Source organism: Phoca vitulina, unplaced genomic scaffold (genome assembly GCF_004348235.1).
Source record: "Phoca vitulina isolate PV1807 unplaced genomic scaffold, GSC_HSeal_1.0 scaffold26, whole genome shotgun sequence".
In the NCBI taxonomy this organism is placed as follows: domain Eukaryota; kingdom Metazoa; phylum Chordata; class Mammalia; order Carnivora; family Phocidae; genus Phoca; species Phoca vitulina.
In genome coordinates, this window is record NW_022589729.1 from 25,635,455 (window position 1) to 25,663,176 (window position 27,722).

Sequence of the window (27,722 nt, forward strand, 5' to 3'; positions counted from 1 at the left end):
TTCCATATGAAATGAACATTGCTAAAATTATACTACTGGCTTCATTAAACATATCACCAAAATAAGTGTACAAAAAATTTCCTTTTTTAGTAATTTTTAACAAATCATGCAAATTGTGTCCTTCTGTGTTCCTATCCCTTTTAACTCAGTAATATCAGAACAGATAAATAAATCTCCTCATCATGGTCAGCCTAAGAGCTGGTTTAAAAAGATTTGCTTTGTGTGCGCATATGCAGTGTTTTCCCTTCATATACTTAAGATAGATTAAAAAAATAACATTTTATATTATGCAGGGGTATGACTGTCACTTAAATCCCAACAAATGGAGAAGGAAAACAATTGTATTAATATTTTCTTACCACTAACAAATACTCCTGATGTAGGCATCTTCCCAGGTAGGGTTCCTTTTCTTGGGAAAAGAGTTAATTATAATGAAAGGAGAAGTTTGAGAAATTTAGTAACACTTGGAGCAGAAGTGGTTTTTAGTTTACAGAATTTTTTTCAAGGCTTTGGACTATGGTAAGTTCTTAGGTAGAAAAAAGCTTCATTTGGGAAAAAATTTATGTGGTATAGACTGCCTAATTGTGAAACCGAAATCCACAGAATAATTTCCTAAAAGATCACACAAATGTGTAGTACTTTTTAACTTGAATATCACATTGCTCATGTGATATACAAGTAATAATTCCCATTTTACAAATGTAGGAACTGAGAAACTGAAGTGTCTCACCCCAAGTCAAGCTATGACAGCACATATCATGCTTAAATCTAATATTTTTGTTTCCCTATTATGTCTTGACCTTATTTTTAACTATCAGGTCTGTGTCTACAAAATACATTTCGTTTTGTTGACCAAGTAACACCTACCTTTGGCAAGAACATTTAAGATCTGCGTAACTGAATTTAATGTTAGGTTTTTGCTTCTGAATTCTTTAATTCCCAAGACTCCTTGTATGACTTTTATGTCTCATGACTCATACTCTATTCATACCACATTTGGTTTCCTCTCATCATCTTACCTTTTGCATGAATAAAGTCTGAAGCAACCCCTATGTGGCTGAAAAACACTGTGGCCATGTGTCAAGTGTGGGAATGTTGGCGGGAGAAGCCTTCTCCTGAAGATCTCCGTGTAAGAGTCCAGTCCTGGACAATCAAGACTTTTTCTACATCTCTTCTCAGTAGATTCTAGATATAAGGCAGCAGAACGTGGAGAGGCAGTACGTGGTAGAAGGAAATTATCAGCATCAAGCAGACCTGTTCTGAAATCCAGCTCTGCCATCACCTGCTGGATTAGCTTGGCCTGTTTCTTCATCCATAAAATGCTGATGCAAGTATCTATCACATAGAGTTATGGGAAGTACTGTGACAATGCATATAACCTGCTTAACAGGGACTTTAGTGCCCTGTAAATTTTAGCTTTTTATACTGGCCCGTCTTCCCCTCAGTTGTGCCCTCCCTGAGCTTCCTAGGCTGCAGTTCTATGAGGTCTGCCGCTTGGAGAATGTGTCCAAAGTCAGTCTTTGGCGTTCTGCGGTCCTGTGGTATATGTAAGAACGTCTGGCTTCCATATGTGCCGGCAAGTGGAGCACTACCATTTTGCTACTTGACAAGGCTATTTAGCAGGTGCACATGTCTGAACATTCCTGAATCAGGAGGGGGGCAGCTCTGGATTTCAGAGAGCAGTAACCAGGCCACAGCCGGAGTGAGGCAGGAGTCAGGAGCATCAACTTGAGCTCCGAAAGTGCAGTCTGAAGCGAAATGAAACGCCCCAAAACGACGAAGGTTCTAGCAAACAATACCTATTAATTAGTGATCCAATTCCGTGTGCATATGGTGTGGAAAAGACTGCAAATCGAGGTACTATTTCAATTACTTTGCTTTTGGGGTGGGTTGTAGCCCTGGAGCCTGGACTGGACCCAGAAAGGAAGTCGGCTGGTCCAGGGCTGAGGACACAGGGGGCACCTTGCGTTTCTGGCTCAGTTACAAAGCGGTCCGTGGGCCATCCCCGCAGACACTTGCGCTCCCCGCGACCCTCCGGCCCCTCTGGGCGCGGGGACCCCGCCCAGCCTCCTCCTCAGGCTCCGGCCCGCGGGCCGCGCGGCCCAGGTGAGGCCGGCGGGCGCGCCCCCGCGCGCCCCTTCCCCCTCCCGGCGACTTCCTGGTTTGCAGAAGGTGCAGGAGCCGCTGCGGGCGGCCCCGGTCGCAGGAACTGAGAGGCCCCAGCCTCGGAGGCGGCGGGGGCGGCGGCCGGCGAAGACGGGGGCGGCGGCCGCGCCACCGCTGTTGCTGCTGCTGTCACAAAAAGGCTCTGGGGGGTGGGGTGGGAGGCGGGGAAGCGCCGGGGGCGCCGCTGACATGGGCCCGCCGCCGCCGCCGCTGTGAGTAGCCTCCTTCCCCGCGGGGCGGCCAGCGTGGGCGGGGGCGGCGCGACCCTCCCAGCGCGGGGCAGTGGGCTTCCAGGCCGGCGCGGGGGCGGGACGGACGGCCTCACACCGACATGTAACCATGGACTGCAGGACCAAGTGAGTGGGGTCGCGGGCGGGCGGGAGGTGGGGGCGTCCCGCGGCGGCCGGCCCCCCAGACGGCGACTGTGGCCCGGCCCCCGTGCGCGGCCGGCCGCCGGGACAGCGCTAGGCCGCAAAGCCTGCCCGGCCCGCGTCCCCGGCCCGGCGGGTCGGCGCCGCTCCTCCGGGAGCGGCCGGGAGCGCCGCGTCGACGCCCGCGTCTCTCGGTAGTGGAGGAGGCCTGGCGGCCCCTGCCGCCACCCGCTGTGGGTTTCTTGTTCCTCCCGGAGTGTGGCAGACGTGACTGTCGGCTGTCTGCGTCGTGCTGGTGTCCCGGCGGGCGACAGCGTTGAGGTTAAGCGGTTATTATTTAAAGTATTTCCCTAACGTGAAGATAACCATTTCATTTTTAAGCATAGTTAAGCATAGTTATCAGTTTCCCAGATGTTTTCTTCCAGTTTTTCTTATAAAATTAAATTGGTCTCTGATAGGTCTTTACTTACATAGGCACTGGGTGTATGCATGGTGCCTGCAAAATGGTATCCAATTAGATAGTGTTTTTATGTGTGTGTATCAATGGATATTTTTCATCAGGAGATTAATTATGTAAAAAGCAATTTGAGGAAGTGTGATGATTTTGTTTTGGGTCTTAGAGGTATGAGTTCTATGTTTTGTTTTGTTTTTTTCCTGAAACTTACTTTACAAAGAATTTCTTCTTCCCTTACTCCCTCTTCACACCACTCCCCCAGTTTAAAATAAGGAATACTATGTGTATTTGTGTAAGTGTGAAAGGCTTGTAAAATGTCACAGTATAATTGCATCAATATTTAATTTTTACACCTAAGAGATTCCAAAAAATATTAGGAAAATGGGAAAATTATTATTTTCTTCAGTGTTTGACATGGGGGGGCAGGGTAAGTGATTTAAAAAGTATACTTTTTGACATTAATTGGATTAGGAGGGAGGAGGTCACCTAAATCCATATTATTTCCATTGAAACAAGTTAATAGTTGGAGGGCTGAGGAAATGTATATTTGCAAATTAATTTATATAGCTTGTCACTTCCTGTGATTCTAGATTCTTGTAATAAATTTAGAAAAAACGAGTGTTTATTTAGAAGCCAAAACTGGCATTCTTTATCAAAGGAAGTACATTTTTAAAACAGCCAATATGCAAAGACACTAAGGTCTCCTTCGCAGGAATAACAGATAGATTAACACTTTGGTCACGTGGACATTGTGGTATCAGATTTTGCTTCATCTTTTATCTTCTAGCAGAAAGAGATTAAAACAAAACTGTTAAAGAAAATGTGTCTCAGTAGATTTCAGTTTGCTTTTTGAAATTAAACCAATGAATTGGTTGAATGTGTGAGAAGTTAACAAAGAAGTGGATAACTTCTGAATGAAGCAAAGCAATCTTACTGCACCTGGTGGGAAAAATCTAGTATTAAGGTAGATGTCTTTTTCTAATTTCTCTAAAGATAATTGAAGTAAAACAAGGTTTTCGTTGTTGTTCTTTTTAGCCTTGCAGTTTATGTACAGTTTGCTACTTTAAACATGCTTTGCAATAATTACATTTCAAGAGAAGCATATGCAAAGTGTCAAATTTAGGAGCATCGTAACTGTTTTATGGTGGTCTAGAATGTGGCAGGTGGAACCAGGTATTCATCATTTACACTTATACTGTAAGTCCTTTAAAAAAAAGCCTGAGAACCTGCTGGCCAGCTTTGTTGGCAGGAAAAGGTAGAAATACTTAGGAGCATACTGACTTTCCAATTTTGATTCAATAAGATAAAGTCAATGCTTCACATTTATAAAGCACTTAATACTTTTAAAAAGTACTTCCACATAAATTAGTTGATTTATAATACTCACAACTATTCTCTGAAGTGAGCAAGGCACTTTATAGGTGAGAAAATAGGCTCAGAGGTTAAATGTTTGCCCCGGGTCTCAGAACTCCTAAGCCTCTTACATTACTGAACTGGGAAAAAACTGTTATTTCTGCATTGTGCTCATATAGTTACATAGAATACATTGTAACAAGAAGATGATTAGTTTTTTGAGTTAAGAAAATATAAACTCTGCAGAGATGCTTATTTGTCACAGGAAATAAATAAAACAAAGTTCTTTTTCTTTTAGGGAAAATCCAGAAAGAACCTTTGACTTGGTATTGAAAGTGAAATGTCATGCCTCTGAAAATGAAGGTATGTGTGTTTTGTTCATTCTTAAAATAACTGAGTCTATCAAAACAAGTGTTAGTGTTGTAGACTGCTAGAACATGATAGTATCAGGATAATAATGGTACTAAATGTATATTCTGCATCTAGTGTCTCAAGGTGCTGTTAGTAAAGTAGATGTTAGGTTTTCGCCATGAGATTGTAGAAACCATGAATGTTATCTGTGCAGCTTAAATTTCAGGTGTACGTTAAGGCCATATAACTTAGAACTCAGCTTTATCATTTGTTGATAGAGTGATCGATCGTTTTGGCGGTAATGAACACCTTTTCATTTTCTTTCATTTGTCTTTGAAAACTTAGTTCCTTTTTTAAACATTAGTGAAAATCTCTTGCCGGTACAATGAAGCCACACCAATTCCCTTCTAATGTTTCCGGAATGCAGAATGCAGACTGAATAGCCCCTTCTGTTGGATTTACTCCAGTAGCAAAGCACTTTCAGAGGGAGGTAAATAATGGTGTGACATTACTTGGAAGGGTTTCAACTGTCAGTTCTATATAATTTCCTGCAAAGATGAGGACACTTTTGTCAGTTTTCCCCCCTATTTTTGTCATATATAATATGTGTGCATCAGGGGGAGGTGTAGTAGAAAGGAATAAGGGCTATCTCTTTTTGCTTATTTCCTTTTTGATGTGTCCTTGTGTGATATGTTTTCATGGATATTTCCAGTGTGTGATTTCACTTGCCATGTACTTAGATGCTAGATAACTTGGCGATTAAGTGTGGGATTTTGTGGAGACAAAGATGTCCATTCTAAAGACTTGGTGGAAAGTCTGCTGACACTCTTAACTCCAGAAACTGGCCAGCAATTATATGCTCTTAAGCAATTTGGAGCTGCACACCTTAAAATAGAGGAGCCCAACCCAGCTTGTGGTGAAATGGGCATGGCTAATTTTAGGTAGGAAGTCACACATGTTCCTGACTCCACCAGCCCTGCCTGCTTTTTTTTTGGCCTGTTTGAACTATAGCTGTGATCAGGTTTGTCCCCAGGCAGGGAGTGATCCTAGGTTGTAGGGAGCCTTTTCCAATTAAAAAGGTTATCTTTTGTTGTCCTATCTGTGTTAAAGGTGGTCTATTTACATTCTTTCCAGGCACAACCAGCTTCTCTTTGAAGACTCAAATTTTTTCAGCTCCAATTTAAATCTATTCTTTCGTGTATTTATGGTATGAATAATTCTTCAGAATACCTATACCATAACATTAGTGAAGGTGGGTGAATTAATGCTTACCTGATGTGTTTGTAAAACAAGCTAAATTCTTTTAGAAAACACAATTTCTCTGTAATTTTAAATGCATGCTAACGTGATTTTGATACAAGCATCGATCTACCTTATATAACACACGATCTGTACACGTGTCAGATTGGGACCTATCCATAAAGGATTCTGAGTGTTTTACTCCTTCGTCCCTTTGCCCTTTTCCATTTTTAGGAACTAGTTATTCCAGTTTTTATCTTCTGCTTGTGTCCTTCTTTTATTCCTTTCTTGCCTTTTTGCGGTTGTTATTGTTTAAATTACTACTCATTAGAAACATCTTCATGTGTATTTTAGTAGTTTATCCAGCATGGTGAAGTTGGGAATATAACAAATGGTTAAACACTTCAGCCTCTTTATAGGTTGCAATTAATCCATTCTACCCATGTATTCCATTAATATGACTCACGGGCAGCAAATTCTAAAGATTTTTAATAAAGCTAAAGTTAACTATATAAAAGCATAAACAACTTTTCTTCTTTTCGTTGTGACTTAAATAGTATAAATATGACTAATATTTTTAGGGTCTAACAAGTTATACCTTTTTGAGCTTTAAATTTTATGTCAAATTGAGAGTTTGATGTTTCTAAATGTTTTTATTAATTTTCTACTTTATTGATAAATATTACAGGAAACAGTCCAGAAATTATTAAAGAGAGTTATTGGAATATTCCTATTTAACTGTCAATAAAACCTGTTTATTTTGAGTCTGATATGTGTATCAGTTTGTTTAAAGTAGGATAGTTTTTGTTTTGGTAACATTCAAATGAACATGGATGACATTCTTATATAGTAATAAACCTGGAAAACAATGTGTAAATTAGGGTGTTTGGGGGGCACAAATATAAAACCAATTTAAGTAATGAGGGAACTTAATAGTTTTTATAAGAGGAAGTCTAGAAGTAGGTCATCAAAGATCCAGGTTCTTTCTGCATCACAGCTCTGCCACTTATAGTAACTGGTGTCATTGGAAGATTTAGATTCCTTGTGGTTCTAGGATGGCAGTGACGTTAGAACTCTACTTACTCTTTTATGACCTTGGGGGTGACAGACACTGGCTTTTCATGGCACTCTGCTTAGAGCTAGAAAATATCTTTCCCCAGAATCTTCCAGAACATTGGATCCCGGTGGCCTAAGTTGGCATGGGCTTAAACATTCCTAAAATAATCATTGGTAGGGTAGTGGTAGAGGGGTGAATGGCAAGATTATTATGATTGATTATTAATAAACAACTGGCAAGGAATAGATGTTGGGAAGTAAATGAAAATGTTCTCTACATTTCTCAAAATATTAGTTTTTTTTTTTTTTTTTTTTTTAATTTTTTTTTTCTTTTTTAAAGATTTTATTTATTTATTTGACAGAGAGAGACACAGCGAGAGAGGGAACACAAGCAGGGGGAGTGGGAGAGAGAGAAGCAGGCTTCCCGCAGAGCAGGGAGCCCGATGTGGGGCTCGATCCCAGGACCCCGGGATCATGACCTGAGCCGAAGGCAGACGCTTAACGACTGAGCCACCCAGGCGTCCCTCAAAATATTAGTTTATTTTTAATTTTTTTAGATTTTATTTGAGAGAGAGAGCGCACACATGAGTGGGGAGGGAGGGGCAGAGGGAGAGGGCTTGACCCCAGGACCCCGAGATCATGACCTGAGCCCAAAGCAGACACTTAACCGACTGAGCCACCCAGGTGCCCCTATTGGTTTATTTTTTGAAGACTGTCTCTTTGATCCAATAGAAAATACCATGCTCAGGATAAATGTGGTTTATGCTAAGATTGATGATACTACGTTAAGATATTTGATGTGTTTCTCTTGTTCACTTTCTGATAGAGAGGTTCTAAATTCTTTCATTTGTCTTGTGTAGCTTACTTCATAAATATCTTCAGAGAGAAATTATTATTTAACTAAGTTTTAGTTGGTGTTTTGAAATGGTATTAGTTGTTGAAATATAATTTAATATAGCTAGCTCTGGTAAAGGGGTGATCTTCATTTGACCTATGGCTATTTGGACTTGTTTCAAAGGCATTACATTGATTTTTTGAAAACAGCACATTTTAGAACACTGGGAAATAGTTTCATATGGAGGGTCCCACAAGTTAAAAAAATTGCCATGAGGGTGGTTGGTTGTGTTTCCCTGTCGTGTTCCCTAGGGTTAGTAGAACCGGTTCTGATGATGTCTCACAGACTGGTTGGCCCATATTTTCACGGATGTCTTCCTGGCGGGACAACTTCCCTAATAACTTCTGCTGCAACTATCCAAGAGTGAAGTGCCAACACTTAGATCTTAATACTCTTCCTGGTAGATTTCCAAGGGACTTGCTGTTGTCACTCCTCCAGGCTTCCCAGCAGTCAGTGAAGTAGAGCCAGCAGCGATGGCCTGTCCTCAGTTCCAGCAGCAGAGTTTCTGTTACCACACTGCCCCTGCATTCCCCAGAGTGGTTCAGGGCTTCAGGGAACTGAAAAGTAATCCTTCCTCGCTACAGGGTTGCCGATGCCCCCTCTTCGGGTCTGTCTTTCAGGCAGTGGCTTTGGTGCTCTAGCTTTCTCTTTTGTATTTTGTTGATCGCTTACGTCACGTGGCGGCAGTGCGGGTGAGGGGCGTTAGCGGCGGCCACACCATACTAACGCGGCCATGGCGCTTTGTGCTGCGCCTCCTTCTAGCTGGTGTACGCGGACCAACTGTTCACCTCTCCCACCATCCTGCGGCGTACCAAACGTCTGTCTTCATTTGCGCGTGAAGAAACCGAAGCACAGGGAAATGAAGAAACTTGGCCAAAGTAGTCTGGCTCCAGAGTCTGTATTTTAATCTATTGCTTTTTAATAGATTTAATCTAATTTAAAAAATCTGCTCTATTGCCTCTCATTGTGTAGTGACCTCGAATCAGCTCGATAGAGGCTGCATTATTACCCTGTGAGGAAATAGTAGAGTTTAAACTATATGTGGTGCAGGTATATCTATTTTTAAACAGGAATTCAGTGTTCTCCCTGAAATGAATGAATCAAGGGTAATTCCACATAAAAAAAATTACTGAACTTTTTCCTTGTGTTATTGATGCTGGCTCAGGATATCCCCCTTCCCCACTCACTACTCTTTTTTAGGATTTAAGTCTCTTTGTTTAGTGAACCCTTGATCTAGTAGTCCTAGCTATTTATTTGTAGTTTTCAATACATCTTTATTAGGTCTTGTTTTCTTTATCTTGTCTCTTTAGGTAGAAAAATTTCTCTTAGGAACAAATCCTCCTTTGCTACTGACTTTCCACTTTTATAAACTCATCCAACCCAGTATCAAGTTATCCACCTTTCTGATCTTTAGCTATGTTAATAGTTTAACTGCCTCTTACTCTTTTCTTAAATCAGAACTTGAGGCCAAAGAATACTAACTTAGTCAGTATCCCTCATGCCCTGCACAAGAAAGGGTATTTCTAGGCTTGCTTTTGCATTTGATAGTTTTTGTCTCTAGGGATACTGTTTACCCAGAATCTCTAGCATTTTGCTTCTCCCTATATTTTAGCATTTAACTGTTCTTGTAGATGTGTCTAATATAGTAATATACCGACATATAGCTAGGTCTAAGTGTCTCTTTGCCCTGCTTAAAATAAACTCTTTGAGAAATGGGCCATGACTTATTAATTTGTTTCCTTAGAGAAAAGCTTAGCATGGTATCTGGCATGTTTAATGAATATTTACAGAATGAATAAAAGAAATTGGACCAAGCATAGTGCCAACCACTGGTCAAATAAACGATCAGATTAATTCACTGAGAGCTGCTTGTTGTAGAAGTTATCTGAAGTGTGCGCTGATATGACAGGAGCAGGGACAATAGAAATATATATGACCACATCTATCTTGGACCAGTGGGCTTGTTTAGGGATACTCTGTGCTTAAGCTCTTCCCATTCAGGACCCACATCTGCTTGCTGTCTTCTCACATCACAAGATTTATTGGGACAGTTGCTATGTATGTATGTTTTGGAGTCCACCTTAAAACCCATTTGTACCCATCCACACATACCAAAAACCCAATAAAAAACTTAACATTTAGAAAGTAGAACTGATGAATCATACATACAATAAAGTGGTGTAGGAGACTTTACATACTGCCCAACATGGAAGAACAATCTGTGGGTCAAATGCGGTTACGATGTTTTTGCTCTAGCTGTGTGTTCCTTGCTGAGCTCTTTCTGAGTTCCTCTCAATCGAGATGCAAGTGGATAAATTGGAGTCATCGTGACTGAAAGTATTAGCTTTATATCGTAGATTGCTGAAGCAAGTGAAACTTCTGTTTTCTCATACTTGCTAACTGGGAATAAAACTTAATGTTGTTCTTTAGAACCATACCTTTGAGATATGTCATTTTTGATTTTATAAAGAAAATAGTTAAGAAGAGCTGTACTTTTGTATTTGGCTTTGGAACATTATGTGCTCCCTGACACAGCTGCCTGCAAGTCTAAAAAGCAAATCAAATGTCAACGTCCAGTGTTTGTTGATGAATACTTTGATAGGGATGCTGCAGAGTTTATATTGTAATAGTTTGATTATGACTTGTCTCATTAGGTACTTTTATTTGTTCACATGTTCTTTAGTTTTGCTGCTTTAATCCAAGGTCACTTCTTTTTTTTATTTTTTATTATTTTTTTATTATTATGTTAATCACCATACATTACATCATTAGTTTTTGATGTACTGTTCCATGATTCATTGTTTGCGTGTAACACCCAGTGCTCCATGCAGAACGTGCCCTCTTTAATACCCATCACCAGGCTAACCAAGGTCACTTCTTGATTTTTAATGTTGCTGGTTCCCGCCGTGCCCTGTGGCTGGTGGAGCCTCTGCTGCCGTTCTCTTCGTGGTGGTGTGCTGTGGGACTGGTGCTCGGGCTCTGCTGGGCGGCCACAGTGCCACAAGTTTGTTCAGGTTTTTTCCCTTGGAACCTTCTTGTTTCCTTGACCTTCAAGGTAATATGTTCCTGATATTCTTTTGATAATATTCTCTCACTTGGAGGATTTTCTTATGCTCAAGTAATATCCCTCTTTCTTTCCCTCCAAATTTTTATTTTTGATTGGCAAGGTAGAGGACAATAATTTACCTTTTAAAATGTACATTTTAAAGCATATATACAATATTAGCAATTGGCATTTTTGGGGTACTTTATGCAGGCAGCCATAGTTTTATTTAAAATAACAATGAAAATCAAAGGCGTTAAGTGTGAAGTATGTTCTCAATCAATGCTAAAAGAATCTTTCTTCCCTGGAAATACTTTTTAAAATATTTAACATTCAGAAGTTTTTTCCACTTTCAAACTCTTCAGCTTATGCTAAAGTAATATTATACAAACTAGAAGAGATTTTTTACTTGAAGTTTTTTTTTTAAAGATTTTATTTATTTATTTGACAGAGACACAGCAAGAGAGGGAACACAAGCAGGGGGAGTGGGAGAGGGAGAAGCAGGCTTCCCGCTGAGCAGGGAGCCCGATGTGGGGCTCGATCCCAGGACCCCAGGATCATGACCTGAGCCGAAGGCAGACGCTTAACGACTGAGCCACCCAGGTGCCGCTTGAAGATTTTTTAAAAGATTTTTTTACTTGAGCCAGAAAGCATTAGAGATAGCTTTGAGAAACTCCTGAAATACTGTGGTCTTCCTATATTAAGTTGAATGGTTTTCCTGTTGTTGTATTTATTTTGGACATAGACTCTTAGTTTATATAAATTAAGGATAAGTTGATTTACTCCAGATAGTGATTTAATTTTATTTGTAGGAAAGGGTGTCTTGTTTCATGTTTCTATGGTGGTTCAGTCATTTTTCCTTGGTGGGAACTTGCCAAAAGTGCTCCTCAATTGATTTTTTTAGAGGTATTTAGGAAGTTGGTACCACATGCGGTCTTAGGGCACATTGCAGAAGAGAACAGTGGAATAATAAAACTGGAAATTTCCTTAAAGGGCACCTAGTACCACCTAGTAGAGAGGAATTGGCTTTGATGGACCTTAGAATTCCCGCAGCCCCTTTGCTGTCACCCTGCAGGTGCCATTGTCCTCACGCTGTCCCGTGACTGCATAAAGATGCTCACTATGAGCATGAAACAGGCCTTCTCCATGCCAGGCACACTAGTTTTAAAGCTACCCCTCTTCTCACTATTCTTCAAATAATAATTTCTTTAAGTAGGTGGTGTTACTTAATGCATTTATCTGATTAAAGTAATTCACAGTGAGGTGTGAACAACTGATAGCCCTCAAGGGAGCATTTTAATTTTAAAGAAAGCCTTGTAAAGTTGAATTAATTAAAAAGATGCAGTTTGCTGTAGTGGAAAGATTTCTGAACTAAAGATCAAATGTATCTCTGTCAGTTTCTAGTTAGGTTTTTACCATTTCTTCCCCACCCCCATCTGTATTGACACTCCATTTGTAGTTTGTGATTAACAGCTTTAATAAATGTGTATTTAAGTATTCAGTGAATTCCATTAAGATATTTTTTGTTTGTTTATAAGTTTTCAATTAATAAAGCTAAAGCATTATGGTTTAAAGCCTTATTTATTGATTTATTTTTTCTTATTCAGCTTCCAGTTAAATGTTTTACAGAAATAGAAATAAAAATTACTATTTAGTATTTACTATACGTCAGTAAATGTGCTCAGAGCTCATGTTTCCAATTTATCTTCATGATAACCATATGCAGTAGGGGTTATAAACCTTTTCATAAAGACGAGGAAGTGGAAGCACAGGAAAGTTAAGTAGCTTGCTCGGGTCACACAGCTCTAAGAGGTGGGATTGGTCTTTGAACCTGTTTTTCTGATTTTAGAGCCGAAATTCAACCATTACACTGTGCTGCCTTTAAAATACAGTAGTCATCCTTTTCTAATAGCATTGAAATTTTTCTCAGCAATTTTTGAAAGCCACCCATTTAGGAAATCCCTGGCTAATTCTAGGCTTGACCAGAGTTATTGTGATACTAATTTTTAGTAGACATCAAAAAGTGACAATGGGAAGAAGAACATAAACACTTGGAAGAGGAAGTTGGTATTTTTTTTTCTTGGAAGAGGAAGTTGTTTAATATTTGGGGAATTTTTTTCAAGGTCTTGGTCACTGTTATTCTTTTATATAAGAAGATATTCAGCCCTCTGTCGTTCATTTACTGAATGTTTCTGAGTGTCAAGCACAGATGAAAAGCAGCTAAAAAGACGACGTTCTCGGTGTTCTAAATCAGTGATTGTGATAGTGTAGGAAGGGCTGTTTGAGAGGTTGCAGTGTGCGGCGCTGAGTCTGAAGAGGGCACCTAACTCAGCTCTTTGGGGGGAGGGGCGTGGGGGGCAGTGGGAGAGAGGGCAGAGGGGAGAGTCAGGGATAGTCTTGAGGTGATGGAGGGAGAGACAATGAGATACTGTCTTGTCAGCTCTCAGTTGCGTACCAGACTGTTATCTTTCTCTGAAGTTGGTTGGAGTTTTACTTCATATTCAAAATCTGGTGTGAATAACTAAGAGTAAAGAATATATTGCTTTTAGTATAAACATTTATATCTAACGAAGATGATTAAGAAGCACTCTCTACTTCAGTGTAATCTGCCCTGGCAGGGGGTTGTTCGGGTTTGATTTTGTTTACTCAGAGCCTAAAATAGCGTCTGACCTAAGGTGTGTGTGTTTAGTGACTTACTGAGTTGTCGAAGCACTATTTTCAAGGTACTGAAATGGCTTTTAAAGAAAAGGGTATTGAGACTTTAATAATTACCGTTAAATTCATTTTTTTCTGTAAAAGTATAACAACTATTGAACAGATGAAATTTGTAAAAGTGAAGTTACAGAAGTGAAAGATTTAAAAAGAAGTTGCTAAGTAATAATCCTTTTTGGTATCTGTCTTGTGGCAGTTATATTCTTTCTTGAACTTGATCTTTTATCACCCTGACGTATGCCAACCACTGGATTTTAGGTTTTTGAGGACAACTACCTCTTTGGATCTCTTGGAGATTTTCAGAAAATCTACCATATGGATCTTCCATATGGATGATATTCAATAAGTACTTGTTAAGTTTTACTCTGTTATTAAAGTAAAATTAGTAAAAGGTTGTGCTGTATTTTTAATACCTATTTTAGATTTCATAAATCTTAAAAAAACCTTTAATGTAAAAAAACGTTGAAAGGCTGTACATTTTTATATCACAAGCAATAGATGCTGTATTTAAAACATTTTTTTAAAAACAGAGCTGTGTTGATAAACCACAAGCTCTGTAGCTTAGTGGGCAGAACTGGTGAAGATCAGATAGAGCCTTTTCCTCTTTCAGTTCCTTCTTATTTATCATTTGAATCTGAAAATAAAGTATAGAGCTATCAGTTTAGTACATCTGATGGTCTTTTGCAAATGTGTAAGTGTCCAGAAATTAGTCATTTCAAAAATAATTTGTCTTAGTATGGTAGCAGAAATGAACCAAGCATAAGGATGTGTGTAGTATTCAAATTTATCATTAATTAAAATTAAACTGTCCTTTAAAATGTTGTCACCTGAGTGATTGTAAAATTTGCCTTCTTTTTAATTTTGATAAGAGATTATTTGAAATAACTTATGAATTTGTATAGAAAACATTGGTTGAAATGAAACCCAAATAAGTTCAGGTGTGTTTTAATACACTAGAGCACTGTATGTCCTCAGGGTCTATGCATTTAAAGTATAGTTGCTATGAAATAAACTTGTGTTTATTTCATAAGTGGTTCAGAAAGGATTCTTAAATGGCTTTTTTTTTTTTTTTTTGAGATTCTGGTGTATTTTGGATATGATATTTGGAAGAAGAAGTTGGTACTTTTTTTTTTCTTGGAAGAGGAAGTTGTTTAATATTTGGGGAATTTTTTTCAAGGTCTTGGTCACTGTTACTCTTTTATATAAGCTAAAATAGTGTTTTAATACTTATAAGCAATTAATTATTTGATTTTGAGGGAATAATGTGTTATCTCTTTTTATTTTGTCATTTTGTCCTTATTTCTACAGAGAACGTGAGAACTAAATTTTGAAGTTGTAGTTTTGTTATAAAAATTTGAAGTTGTAGATTTTGGTAATGAATATCTGCAGAATAATTATTGACAATAAGGGCAACACAATTTCATCAAGATTATATGTTGGTAGTATTCGCTGTGTCTGGGTTTAGACGTGTTATTGAAGAAATAGTAAGCTGAGAATTTTTATGTACAAAAATACTAGTTTCCAAGTTCTTAATGGTTACTGTTGTGTTTGTCAATGACAATGTTTACTTTAAAAAGTGGAAATATTGGAATTCAGAGTTTTCATTTGTAAATATTTACTTCATTTTTGGCTTAGTAGTTGAAATATAAATGAATCTTTAATACTTTGTATGTGTCCTTGTCCTGAATTTGGCCTTTGAAGGCTGATGTGGCTATCCAAAATTCTTTATAAAGCCATTATGAAATCCATTTACTTATGGTTTACTTGATTTGGGAATTTATAAGATCTTTTGGCAATTTTTTTGACTCATTTCCCTCACGTATTATCCAGATTGGCAATGATAATTTTTTTTTATAGATGGATATGGAAAGAAGAGAGATGGCCCTCATATCAAAATTTCTACTTTAAACCTTGTATTGTATACTACTTTCTTACTTGTGAGATACTCCAAGTGGTGGTCAAGGTATTGAAAATGAAATTACTGAATACTTCTGAATTGCCTTCTAAATCATCATAGTAAGACGAAATTATATTTAGCATGGTTTATAGTTTATATTTTTATGGTATTTTAATTCTTTGAAAGTGTGTGATTTCTATTATATTTAATATGTATGACAGATTTAATATATACAATTTATATTTCCTTTAAAACATACTTTTAAATATGACTAGAATTTTACCTTTTTTTTTTTTTAAGATTTTATTTATTTATTTGACAGAGATATAGCGAGAGCAGGAACACAAGCAGGGGGAGTGGGAGAGGGAGAAGCAGGCTTACTGCTGAGCAGGGAGCCTGATGCAGGGCTCGATCTCAGGACCCTGGGATCATGACCTGAGCCCAAGGCAGATGCTTAACCAACTGAGCCACCCAGGCGCCCCTAGAATTTTACCTTTTTAGATATGGCTGAATTTAATTTGGTCAAAACACAAAAATTATTTATATGTTGTTAATAAGGGACTTGACAGTACTTATTCTAAGTTAAAACGGCATTTAAAAGGTAGGGTTGAAGAGAGTAGATGATGGGTGGCTTTTGCTTGATTTAGCGTTGGAAGAGATGACTAAGCTAGAGCTCAGTGCTCTTTAGGAGATATCTTCCTCCCACACAGATATTTTTAACGCAGAAGGACAGAGTGTTGAATCTTCTGCGACTAAGACACTAAAGACTATTTTATACTTCTGGTATCTGTAATCAGCAAATTGACCCAATGAAGGCCTGTTACCTGTTTGTACCACCTCATACCATCTGCATGGAGGTGTTAAATTTTGGAATTTGTATTTTTGCCTTGTTTCACTTTTACTTTTTGGTGTATTTGGTATTTACTTTACTTTCATTAGATATTTAATGTTTTTATATTTTTTAACTGTTTTAGCTTATTCTTTAGCTTTCACTTTTCATTGTTCTTTGCTTTTTATTATTTTATATTAATTTCTTTAGTTTATAAAAAGTCTTTATTGTTTAAAAATATTTAATGAAATATTTCTTTGGAAAAAGTTCTGCTCTTTCTTCTATAGAGTGCCCTTTGAACCCTTTTTTTTTTCTAATGAGGAGGCAAGGAAAGCTAGAAGAGTAGGGTGAATACAGGCATACGTCAGAGATATTGTGGGTTTTGTTCGCACCACCATAATAAAGCAAATATCACAATAAAGTAAGTCAAATGAAATTTTTGGTTTCCCAGTGGATATAAAAGTTATGTTTACCCTAGACCATATTGTGCTAAGTGCGCCATAGCATTATGTCTAAAAAACAGTGTATATGCCTTAATTAAAAATATTGCTAAAAAACACTAGCCGTCATTTGAACTTTCAGGAGTCATAATCTTTTTGCTGGGGGAGGGTCTTGCCTACATGTTGATGGCTGCTAGCTGATCAGGGTGGTGGTTGCTGCAGGTTGGGATGGCTGTGGCAATTTCTTAAAATAAAACAAGTGATGTTTGCTAGAGTGATTGACTAACTCTTCCTTTCACTAAGGATTTCTCTGTAGTGTGATGCTATTTGATTGCACTTTACCTACAGAACTTCTTTCAAAATTGGAGTGAATCCTCTCAAATTCTGCTACTGCTTTATCAACTACATTTATATAATATCCTTTGTTGTCCTGATATCCTAATGTCCTAACATCCTAAATCCTTTATTGTCATTCAGCAATCTTCGGTCTTCACAGCATCTTCACCAGGAGTAGTCTCCATCTCAAGAAACCACTTTCTTTCCTCATCCATAAGAAGCAACTCCTCATCCATTAAGGTTTTATCATGAGATTGAAGCAATTCAGTCCCATCTTCAGGCTCCATTTCTAATTCTAGTTCTCTTGCTATTTCTACCACATCTGCAGTTACTTATTCTACTGAAGTCTTGAACCCTTCAATGTCATCCATGAGAGTTTGAATCACCTTCTTCCAATCTCCTGTGAACGTTGATGTTTTGACTTCTTTACATGAATTGTGAATGTCCTTAATGGCAACTAGAATAGTGAACTCTTTCCAGAAGGTTCTCACCTTACTTTGTGCAGATCAGAGGAATCACTGTATATGGCATCTATAAGCCTTATGAAATGTATTTCTTAAATAATAAGACTTGAAAGTAAAAAAAAAAAAATCACTTTTTGATCTATGGGCTACAGAATGGATGTTGTGTTAGCAGGCTTGAAAACAACACTAATCTTGTTGCACATATTTTGTCAGAGCTCTTAGTGACCAGGTGCATTGTCAGTGAGCACTAATATTTTGAAAGACATCTCTTTCTGAGCAGTAGGTCTCAACAGTGACTTAAATTATTCAGCAAACCATGCTGTAAACAGATGTACTGTCATCCAGGCTTTGTTGTTTCATTGATACAGCACAGATAGCATAGATTTGACATCATTCTTAAGGGCCCTGGGATTTTCACAGTGGTAAATGAGAACTGGCTTCAACTCAGAGTCACCAGCTACATTAGCCCCTAACAAGAGAGTCCGTCTGTCCTTTGAAGTTTTGAAGGCAGGCATTGATTTCTCCTCTGTAGCTATGAAAGCCTTATACGGAATCTACTTCCAGTATATGGTGGTTTTGTCTACATTGAAAATCTGGTCTATAGTGTAGCCACCTTCATTAATTATGTCAGCTAGATCTTCTGGATCACTCGCTACAGCTTCTACATCAGCACTTGCTGCCTCACTTCAAATCTTTATGTTATGGAGACTACTTCTTTCCTTAAATCTCATGAACCAACCTCTGCTAGTTTCAGATTTTTCTTCTACGGCTTCCTCACCTCTCAGCCTTCATAGAATTGAAGCAAGTTAGGGCCTTGCTCTGGATTAGGCTTTTGCTTAAGGGAATGTTATGGTTGGTGTGATCGAAAACTTTCTCTGTATCAGCAATAAGGCTGTTTTGCTTTATCATTTGTGTGTTCACTGGAGTAGTATTTTTAATTTCCTTTAAGAACTTGTCCTTTGCATTCACAACTTGCTGTTTGGCTCGAGAGGCCTAGCTTTCACCTTCTCTTGGCTTTCGACATGCCTTCCTCACTAAGCTTAATCATTTCTGGCTATTGATTTAAAGTGAAAGACCTGTGACTCTCCCTTTCATTTAAACACGTAGAGGCCATTGTGGGGTTCTTAATTGACCCGATTTCAATATTGTGTCTCAGGGAATTGGGAGGCCTAAGGATAAAGAAATGGGGGAATGGCTGGTTGGCGGAATAGCCCGAACACACTCAACATTTACCGATTAAGTTTGCTGACTTATAAGGGTGCGGTTTGTGGTGCCTCAAGACAACGACTATAGGAACATCAAGGGTCGGGGCACCTGGGTGGCTCAGTCGTTAAGCGTCTGCCTTCGGCTCAGGTCATGATCCCAGGGTCCTGGGATCGAGTCCCACATCGGGCTCCCTGCTTGGTGGGAAGCCTGCTTCTCCCTCTGCCACTCCCCCTGCTTGTGTTCCCTCTCTCGCTGTGTCTCTCTCTTCAAATAAATAAATAAAATCTTTAAAAAAAAAAAAAAAAAAAGGAACATCAAGGGTCACTGATCACAGATCGCCATAACAAGTATAACAATAATGAAAAGTTTGAGATACTGCGAGAATTTCCAAAATGTGACACAAAGATAAAAAGTGAGCAAATGCTGTTGGAAAAATGGCGCTGATAGACTTGCCTGACACAGGGTTGCCACAGCCCTTCGATTTTAAAAAAACGCATCTGTAAGCACAGTGTCTGTAAGCGCAGTGTCCGTAAGCGCAGTGTCCGTAAGCGCAGTGTCCATAAGCGCAGTGTCCGTAAGCACAGTGTCTGTAAGCGCAGTGTCTGTAAGCACAGTGTCTGTAAGCGCAGTAAAGCAAAGCACGATAAAATAAGGTATATCTATATTATGCTAGGTAATTGTGGGAACTCTCAAAACAGACTGAGGCTTACTCTTTGATTGAATATGAATAGGTAGTTAAATCTCTCTTTCAAGGTGAACAGAAATAAATGGGTTGATGACACGATTTTCTACAAGCCTAAAATCTGGAATCTTCTTATGGCTAAAACAGTGTCTTCCTTAAAAACATCACAGTGGAGTAGAAAGATATTGGACTAAGAGTTGAAACATGGCTTTTGGTCCTGGCTTCACTACTTACTAGTTATGTAACTTGGTAGAGTCATTTAACTTCTGTTTTCCTTTTCACAGTTATAAAAAGTTTGCAATACATAGCTCAAGAATTGTTATGAGAGTCAAATACAAAATGACATGAAAAGTTTTTTGTAAACTGTACTGTAAACCCCTATATAGATATAAACTTCTATTTGGTTTGTATAGGGGTGGTGGTATTTAAAAAAAAAGGCATGATCAACAGAAATTAAGTGATAGGGATGAACTTCCCTTCTGTTTTGATGTATGTGATCAATGTGGAAGAAAGAAATGCTAAAGGAAGGTCTCATAGTAACTTCCAAGCCCCCCGTTTAATATTGCAGAAGTGCCAGAAATAAGGAGGATGGAAGATGGTAATGTATTTTGGGCTGATGAGTTAGTTTCACTTTTAAAGGGATGTTTAGCAGAGAATAAAAATTTGTGGCGCTAAATCTGATGGTACTCATTTAAAGGCGTGGTGGCCTCTAGAGGGATTAAGCCCAATTTGGAAGTTACAATGTGACTTTTCTTTGCACTGCTTTCTTCTAAATTTTTTACATGTACAAACTTCAGCTGGGAAGTGGGAATTCCATATATGTGTAAAATTTTAAACTTCTAAGAGTTAATATTGACAAGCTAGAAGGTAACTAGAATGGAAATAAACTAAGTGTTCACATGTCTGACAGGGTGTTGGTGAGATGAGATTAAGGGTAATGTTATACAAGTGTAGGGTTCTCACTGGAAATGTTACCAGTTGTGAAGTATGTTGCAATTGGTTAGGAGTTCTGTGTAAACTGATAATAAGTATTGCAGTGTGTGAATGATTAGATGTTATAACAAATGCAAGGCCATCCCAGGAGTGACATCACTCTTACTTATTTGTATTCCTATATAACTTTCTTGAGTGAGTGCTAAAGGAATAGTGTAGCTGTCACGAGAAATTGTATGCAAATCATGGGCTCTCTTATCAATGCTACAGAACAGTATAAGCCACTGATGGAATAAATAACTGATAATTGGAAAATTACTCCAGTGTTAATACTTGGAAAAATTTATTTAGATTTTTCAACATCTGGATTATGTGTGTAAGAGTGGATTGTGAATATGAATGTTATCTTTTATGTGAGTGGTAATGGATAAGACTGGAGAAACCACTACACCATACACTAAATTAAAATCAACAGTTAACCTTAAAGCAGGATTCTGTTATATCATTGATATAAATCTTTTTTAAATAGATAATTTCATAAAGTTTATGAGGTTTATATTTTTAAAAAACAAATTTATTTAAGACCATCCTGTATATTCCTGAGTTCTCAGTAGCAGTGTTTCTCAACTTTATTCATGTTACAACACACACGGAAAATGGCAGTATTTGTCTGGACATCTGGACAAACGGACTTCACGCAATGGTGAGGAGGTAGCTGTCCTGGGGCTCCTAGGATTGAGGGGATTATTATATTCTCACTCTTCTTAATCATTAGAAGGACATAGACTGGGGTATTCTCTTTATGGTTTCTTTGGTGAGAAAAGAATCTGTTCTTTCATTCACTGTTTTTGTTCACTGCTGTTTGATGCTAACTAGGAAGGCAGAACTCTAACGTTAGGCTGAATTTAGAAGAATTTGGTTGGAGTTCTAGCTTTGTATTAAGACTTGTAACCACTCCGAGCTTCAGTTTGTCTTTAAAATGAGAACATTAGCAATTTTCTCGTTCTCCCATAAAGCTGTGATGATCAATGGAGAGAATAAAATATATGCTTTTAAACAATGTATTAATTTAATACTACTTAATTATTAATTATACTAATTATGTAGTATAATTTAAGCAAACTATAAGTACCTCCCTTTCATAACTTGCAAGAAGAAATTATGGGATGCTTTTGATATGTATGTAATGTGTGTGTATATATATATAATCTATAATACAGGGTTTCTCAGTGAGGGCTTTTGACTCCAAAGCTAGGGGGATAAATTGCACGACTTAATGACTGTAATAATTGTGGATTAATGAGGGATGTATTACATTTATTTAAGTATTTCTTTCTATTTTAGGCTAAGGCCTATCATATTCTTTTAATAATAATTAATTCTAATTATGGATTCTGATAAATATTATAAACTTTTATATTCACCTATTTTAATGATTTTTTAAAAATAAAAATGAAAATGAATAAAATTCAGTATTAGTTAATTCACACTTACTGAAAGTCTGGATATTCATACCATTTTTTCCCCTAAATAATAATCAAAGCTAAATGTCTAATGGCAGCATATTTTAATTGCTGGAAAAACACCTAAGAATAAATAGATTCTGGTGTTGCAGACTAAAGCCACAAAATAGTGGTTATGTTAATTCTGTGCATCACAATTGACTAAGCAAAATATTCTTCTCAATCATGTTAGACTCTATGTTTAGGCTTATTCCTGGAACTTTTATTGAATAAATAGTCTGATACCATTGATGAAAACAAGGCCTTTGGTTTTTTATCATATATCTATAATGTCCTTATGGAATCTTAATGGAACCCCACACTATTGCTAGAGTGGGGCTGGCTGTTCTGATCACGTGACCAGTATATGTGGCAGTCTTTGCCTAGCCAAGAGCTGTCAATCTCTGTTATTAACTGCAGTTTTTCTCAAACTGAGGCCGGCAGATTCTTATGTTTGAGATACCCTGATCTCCAGAATAAGGTCTACATTTCAGTCTAGTATTCTAGGTCATCCATGACCTGGGCTCAGAAGACCATTTTAGACTTTTATTGCTCCACATCACTCATGCTCAAACAAATCTTATGTGATCTTATATTGTTTCCTTTGTATGGTAGAGTGCCATTACCTTCCATTTCTAGATAGTCTACCTATACCCATAATTAAAGCTCAACTCACAAGTCTGCCTTCATGATAATTATATTGGTCATCTCTAAATGCACATTAGTGTATTAAACCTACTATAACCAGGTTACACATTTTTTTTTTTTTTAAAGATTTTATTTATTTATTTGAGAGAGAGAGCACAAGAGGGGGGAGCGGGAGAGGGAGAAGCAGACTCCCCGCCGAGCAGGGAGCCCGATGCGGGACTCGATCCCGGGACTCCAGGATCATGACCTGAGCCGAAGGCAGTCGCCCAACCAACTGAGCCACCCAGGCGCCCACCAGGTTACACATTTTGTTTTAATGCAGATTCTTTAAAATTTATATTTGTGTTAATGGAAATTATTTAAAACATCTTTTAGTAACAGTCTTTTAAATCAGAAATAACAAATACAAATGATAATAAAATTTTTATTACCATTATACAAAGGGGAATACAAAGAGTAAGTCCCCTCCCACCACAAATTCAAAGTCCCTTAGCACCCCTTCCTACAGAATACATCGTTAACCATTTTCTATACATCTTTTTCAGAAAATTTCAATGCATTTGCTAGCATATTTATATAAATGTTCCCTTGGATGTATTCTGTGCAAACTGTTTTCTCTTTTACTTTAATTTAGTTTGCAGATTCTTCTAATTCAGTACACAGAACTTTCCTAACTGCAGCATAGTATGTTCACTCAGTGACTATACTATAGGCTGGTTCAACTTTCCAGTTTCTTCTGTATATAACTTTTTCATCTTTAAGTTAATTTAGATGGAAGTGATATGTTAAAATTCTTGAAGCCTTTTATTTTCACTTTTTCCTCACTTGTTATTAATGCTTTCAATTCTTTTTTTTTAAAAGATTTTATTTATTTTTGTGAGAGAGAGAGAAGGAGGGAGAGAGAGAGCTCGCACATGAGCAGGGGTGGGGAGGGGCAGAGAGAGAGGCAGATTCCCCACTGAGCAGGGAGCCATGCAGGACTCAATCCCAGGACCCTGAGATCATGACCTGAGCCCAAGGCAGATGCATAACCGACTGAGCCACCCAGGCATCCAATGCCTTCAGTTCTGTAAAGTGGCAATAGTTAAGCTTGCTTTGAGAAATAGAAAATTTCACTTGCCTATATTTTGTATAATTTCTTTTCACCTTCGTATATGTATATATCATAAAGACCTTGTTCCCCTAAAATTATAGTTTGAAAATATTCTTTCATCAATAGTTTGTTTATTATAAAATTTGGAAAATCTGGGTTTCAAATCCATTTGTACTCTCTACTGTATGTGGCTTTGGGGAAATGCTTATCTTTTTTTTATGTCTCTCTTTCCTCATCTATAATTTGGATTTAATAAACATAAGCATTTCACATTGTCATGTGAGAAAGTATATGTGGAAAAAATGACAAATTGTAAAATGCTATACAAATTTTGTAAGAAATTAAAACTGATTTACATCTATTTAAGTTTTTCCTCGACCTCTATCTGGAACAAGTAAAAAATATTTGTCATCAAACTTTTTCTTTCATTTTCAAATTGTGTACAATTATTTATTTTTTTACCTTAATGGCTAATATAACTCTTAATGTTTCTCTCTCTTTTCCCATATGTTTTGGAAGTCAGTTGGTAAGGTTGTTTGTACTATACTGTGTTTAACTTTTTAATAATGCCAGTTCTCTTTTGCATTTGTGAGCACAGGTTATTTTTATTGAGAGAACCATTGTTAAATCCCTAACGTAAGATTTTTAAAAAGCATATCTTCTGCCCTGAAGAGGCACACGACTATTGGTTCTGTTTAGATTTCTCAATATTGATTGCTCTATTTACTTTTAATGTCTTTCCTTGTTTTGTCTGTCTGTTTTCTCCATTAATTCTTTTTTTTTGTTGTTAGCTCTTCCTCCTGGCCTTTATATTATTTCTCAGTATGCTTTTTCTTCCTCCTTTCTGCTGTGGAGGCCATGTTGTAGTGATCACTGCTTCTTTCTCCCTTCTAGTCACCTTCACGTTCTGTGTCATTTCTACATTCCCCAAGCCTGTCTTTAATAGCCAGTTAGTTTCACAAACATTCAAAGTATTCTATTAAAATTTCAGTCTCAGTGACACGCATCTATTTGCTGTTTCATGGTTTGTTTGTCCATTCTTGTACCCATTGATCCATCCAGATGTATAAAAAGTCATTCTTGATGCTTAAAGGAATGCAGACTTGATACTAGTCCCAGCCATTAAGGAATTTATAATCTGGTAAGAGAGAAACATATATAGGACTTATTAAATTTGTTAGATTTTGGACTCTTTCCAAGCCCCATCTGTAACTGCTACTCTCAGTAAAAGATTGAATGCTTGAGAGTCCAATAATTATAACCAGATCTGATAAAGTTTTACTTTGCTCTTTGGTTTTACTAAGCTTTTTCGTCCGTTTATTTTTATTATTTATTTACTTACTTACTTGCTTACAGTTTTGGGGAAGCTCTCCAGGTCATTAAAAAAATACCCCTTCAATTTTTTTTTTTAAATAAATTAATGCGTGCATGAACTCAGTGTCAAGCTGATAGAGACAGCCATTATTTCCTGATGGCTTCCTCTTCCTGTCAGTTTTGGCAGCATTTCAGTAGGAACCCAGCATTGACCAGGTGGTGTACTGAATGACAACTTATTTAATGTTTAGTATATTATTGCCAGTGAAGTAATGCCTGTAAGTAAGTAATTCTAGTTCCCTGGCCCAATCATGCCCAGAACAGGAGGAATTCAGGTCCATTTTTGTGTAGCATCAAGTTGTTCTTGCTGCTAATGCAGCTTAGATACAGGAGTGATGACTCAGCATCTGTCTTATTCCTGGGCTGTAATTCCATTCTTGTACCCTTTGCCACATGTGTCCCAGTTCTCATAATTGAGTTTATGTTTGTGTTGGTACTCCAGTTCCTTCCTCAAATGTCAGTTTTTCAAAAAGCAAGAAGTAATATCACATATACTTCTGAATTCTATATGCCTAGCATAGTGCTTTGTGTTTAGCAGGCATTTAAATGAATGTATGCTAATGAATGATGATAATGCTTATTTTATGGAGTAGCTCTAAGTTCCTTTGATGTCAGGGGCCAAGTATTATATTCATCTTATTAAGAATTTTAAAAGATATAAGGGAACTTATATTTCAAATACATTAGGTATCAACATGTGAATTATGTTCAAAGTTTTTATTCTGTATTTGGCTAAGTTATTATTACTTTTTATACTTATTATTTTTTACTTATTATTTTTTCTTTTAGGCGGTCTATTCAATGGTTACTTTTTTAAAAATGGAAATTCTTATTAGTTTAAGCTCATTTTCTTTCTTTAGTACATTTATTTACGTATTTCCCTTTTACTAATCTTTTTTGCCATTTTAAAAACTCTTTTTTTTTTTTCTTTTTTCATTGTTTTGGTGTCCTGTACCATTTGATATGTTTTTGTTTTACAATATACTACAACTACTAATATTCATCATTTGGAAAGTATTTCAGAAGGTATTTTCCACATGAATTATTTGTTTCATCCTCCTATTAGTCTTATCACTGGATGGATACCACTATTATCATTGTATATTTGAAGAAACTAAAGCACAGAAAAGTGAAGTGAGCAGGTTCAGATAAATGGCAGACTTGAACCAAGACTTTAACTCTAAAACTCACTTTCCAGTACAGCTTGATTTTATATCAGATAAGTAGCATAAATTGAGGAACTTGCCCCAAATTACAGAATCAAGTGAATTATTTCTTTAGGTATGATGAACTTTGTCCTTGCCAGAATAAATTGGAAGGTAAGTTAGAGTAGCCAAAGACTGTCAGTGTGTGTCTATGTATGTTTGTGAGTATAGATACCTGTATGTTTTAGGAAAAGAGATCCAGGCCTATTGTAAAAAATTCAAGTAAAAGAAGCAAATAATGTGAAGAGACTAAAAATCTTTAAATCTGATCACCCAGAGAATATCATGATTAATATTGTGTTGAACAACCCATTACACATTTCTCTATGAATATGTGTGCATTAATATTATGTACATATTCCTAAGCTGACTCTCTGTCCATAATGTCCTATAATTTGACTTTTACCAATTGATAGTTTATCATAAACATCTTCTTGTGTGTAAAAATAGGAGTCTCCTTCATTGGATTTACTACCTACCTAGAATTCCACCATATGGGCCTACTATGCGTACATCTCATTACACTTATATTACTTTGGATAAATTCTTAGAGTGTCATTTTTGGACTTTTGATACGTATTGGCAGATTTTCATACAAAAAGGTATATATTATAACTAGTGCAAGAGAGCATTTGTATACTGCAGTTCTCAACAATACTAGGTATTCTCTTTTTAAAAATACTGATATATTTTATTCAACTCAACACATCCAAAACATCATCATAACAGGTATACAGTCACTATTAGAGTATTATTAAAATAATTCATATTTTTCCAACTTAGTCTTTGAAGTCTTATTTGTATTTTTTGAAAAAATAGACTATTTTTTAGAGCAGTTTTAGGTTCATAGCAAAATTGAGTGGAAACTACAGAGTTCCCATATCTCCCTTACTTCCACCTTTCAGCCTTCCCCACTGTCAACATTCCTACCAGAGTGGTGGTACATTTGTTAGAATTGATGAACCTACACTGACATATCACTGTCACCAAAGTCCGTAATTTACATTACAGTTCCCATTCAGTGTTACAAATTCTATGAGTTTTGATAAATGTATAATGACATGTATCTACCATTATGGTATTTTACAAAATACTTTCAAAACCCCCCAAATCCTTTATGCTGTGCCTAGTCATCCCTTCTTCCCCTGGCCCAACCTCTGGAATCCACTGATCTTTTTATAGTCTCTACAATTTTGCTTTTTCCAGAGATTTTGAAAATGTTTTTGCCTATCATGCTTAAATTTATATTTATGATTGGTTAGGAAAATTGGCCATTATTTCATGTTGGTATTATTATTTCTTTGAGGCAGTTCCTGTTTTTGTCTTTTGTACATTTGATAAAGACTTTCATTTTATCCATATCAACCAATTATTAAATATTGATATTTTCCAATTTAACATTTATCTTTTAATTCTGTTTATGATGTTCTTCATTCAGAAGTTTAACTTTTTTTTTCTAGTCAAATTAGTCTT

The 27,722-nt window shown here is 37.1% G+C and overlaps 1 protein-coding gene across 4 annotated transcripts in view; it reads left to right on the top strand.

Moving 5' to 3' along the window:
* Nucleotides 1–2,354: 2,354 nt before the first annotated feature.
* The window catches only part of DENND1B (DENN domain containing 1B), a 269,024-nt gene continuing 243,656 nt past the window's right edge, over nucleotides 2,355–27,722 (top strand). For 3 of the 4 annotated variants that reach the window (XM_032422401.1, XM_032422404.1, XM_032422403.1), the window contains exons 1-2: nucleotides 3,575–3,955; nucleotides 4,643–4,707. In XM_032422401.1, the coding sequence (XP_032278292.1) occupies nucleotides 3,906–3,955; nucleotides 4,643–4,707 (115 nt within the window). In that variant the 5' untranslated portion in view covers nucleotides 3,575–3,905. Of the gene's footprint in view, nucleotides 2,523–3,574; nucleotides 3,956–4,642; nucleotides 4,708–27,722 lie in introns of those variants that run through there. The other variant, XM_032422402.1, reaches the window with a different exon arrangement.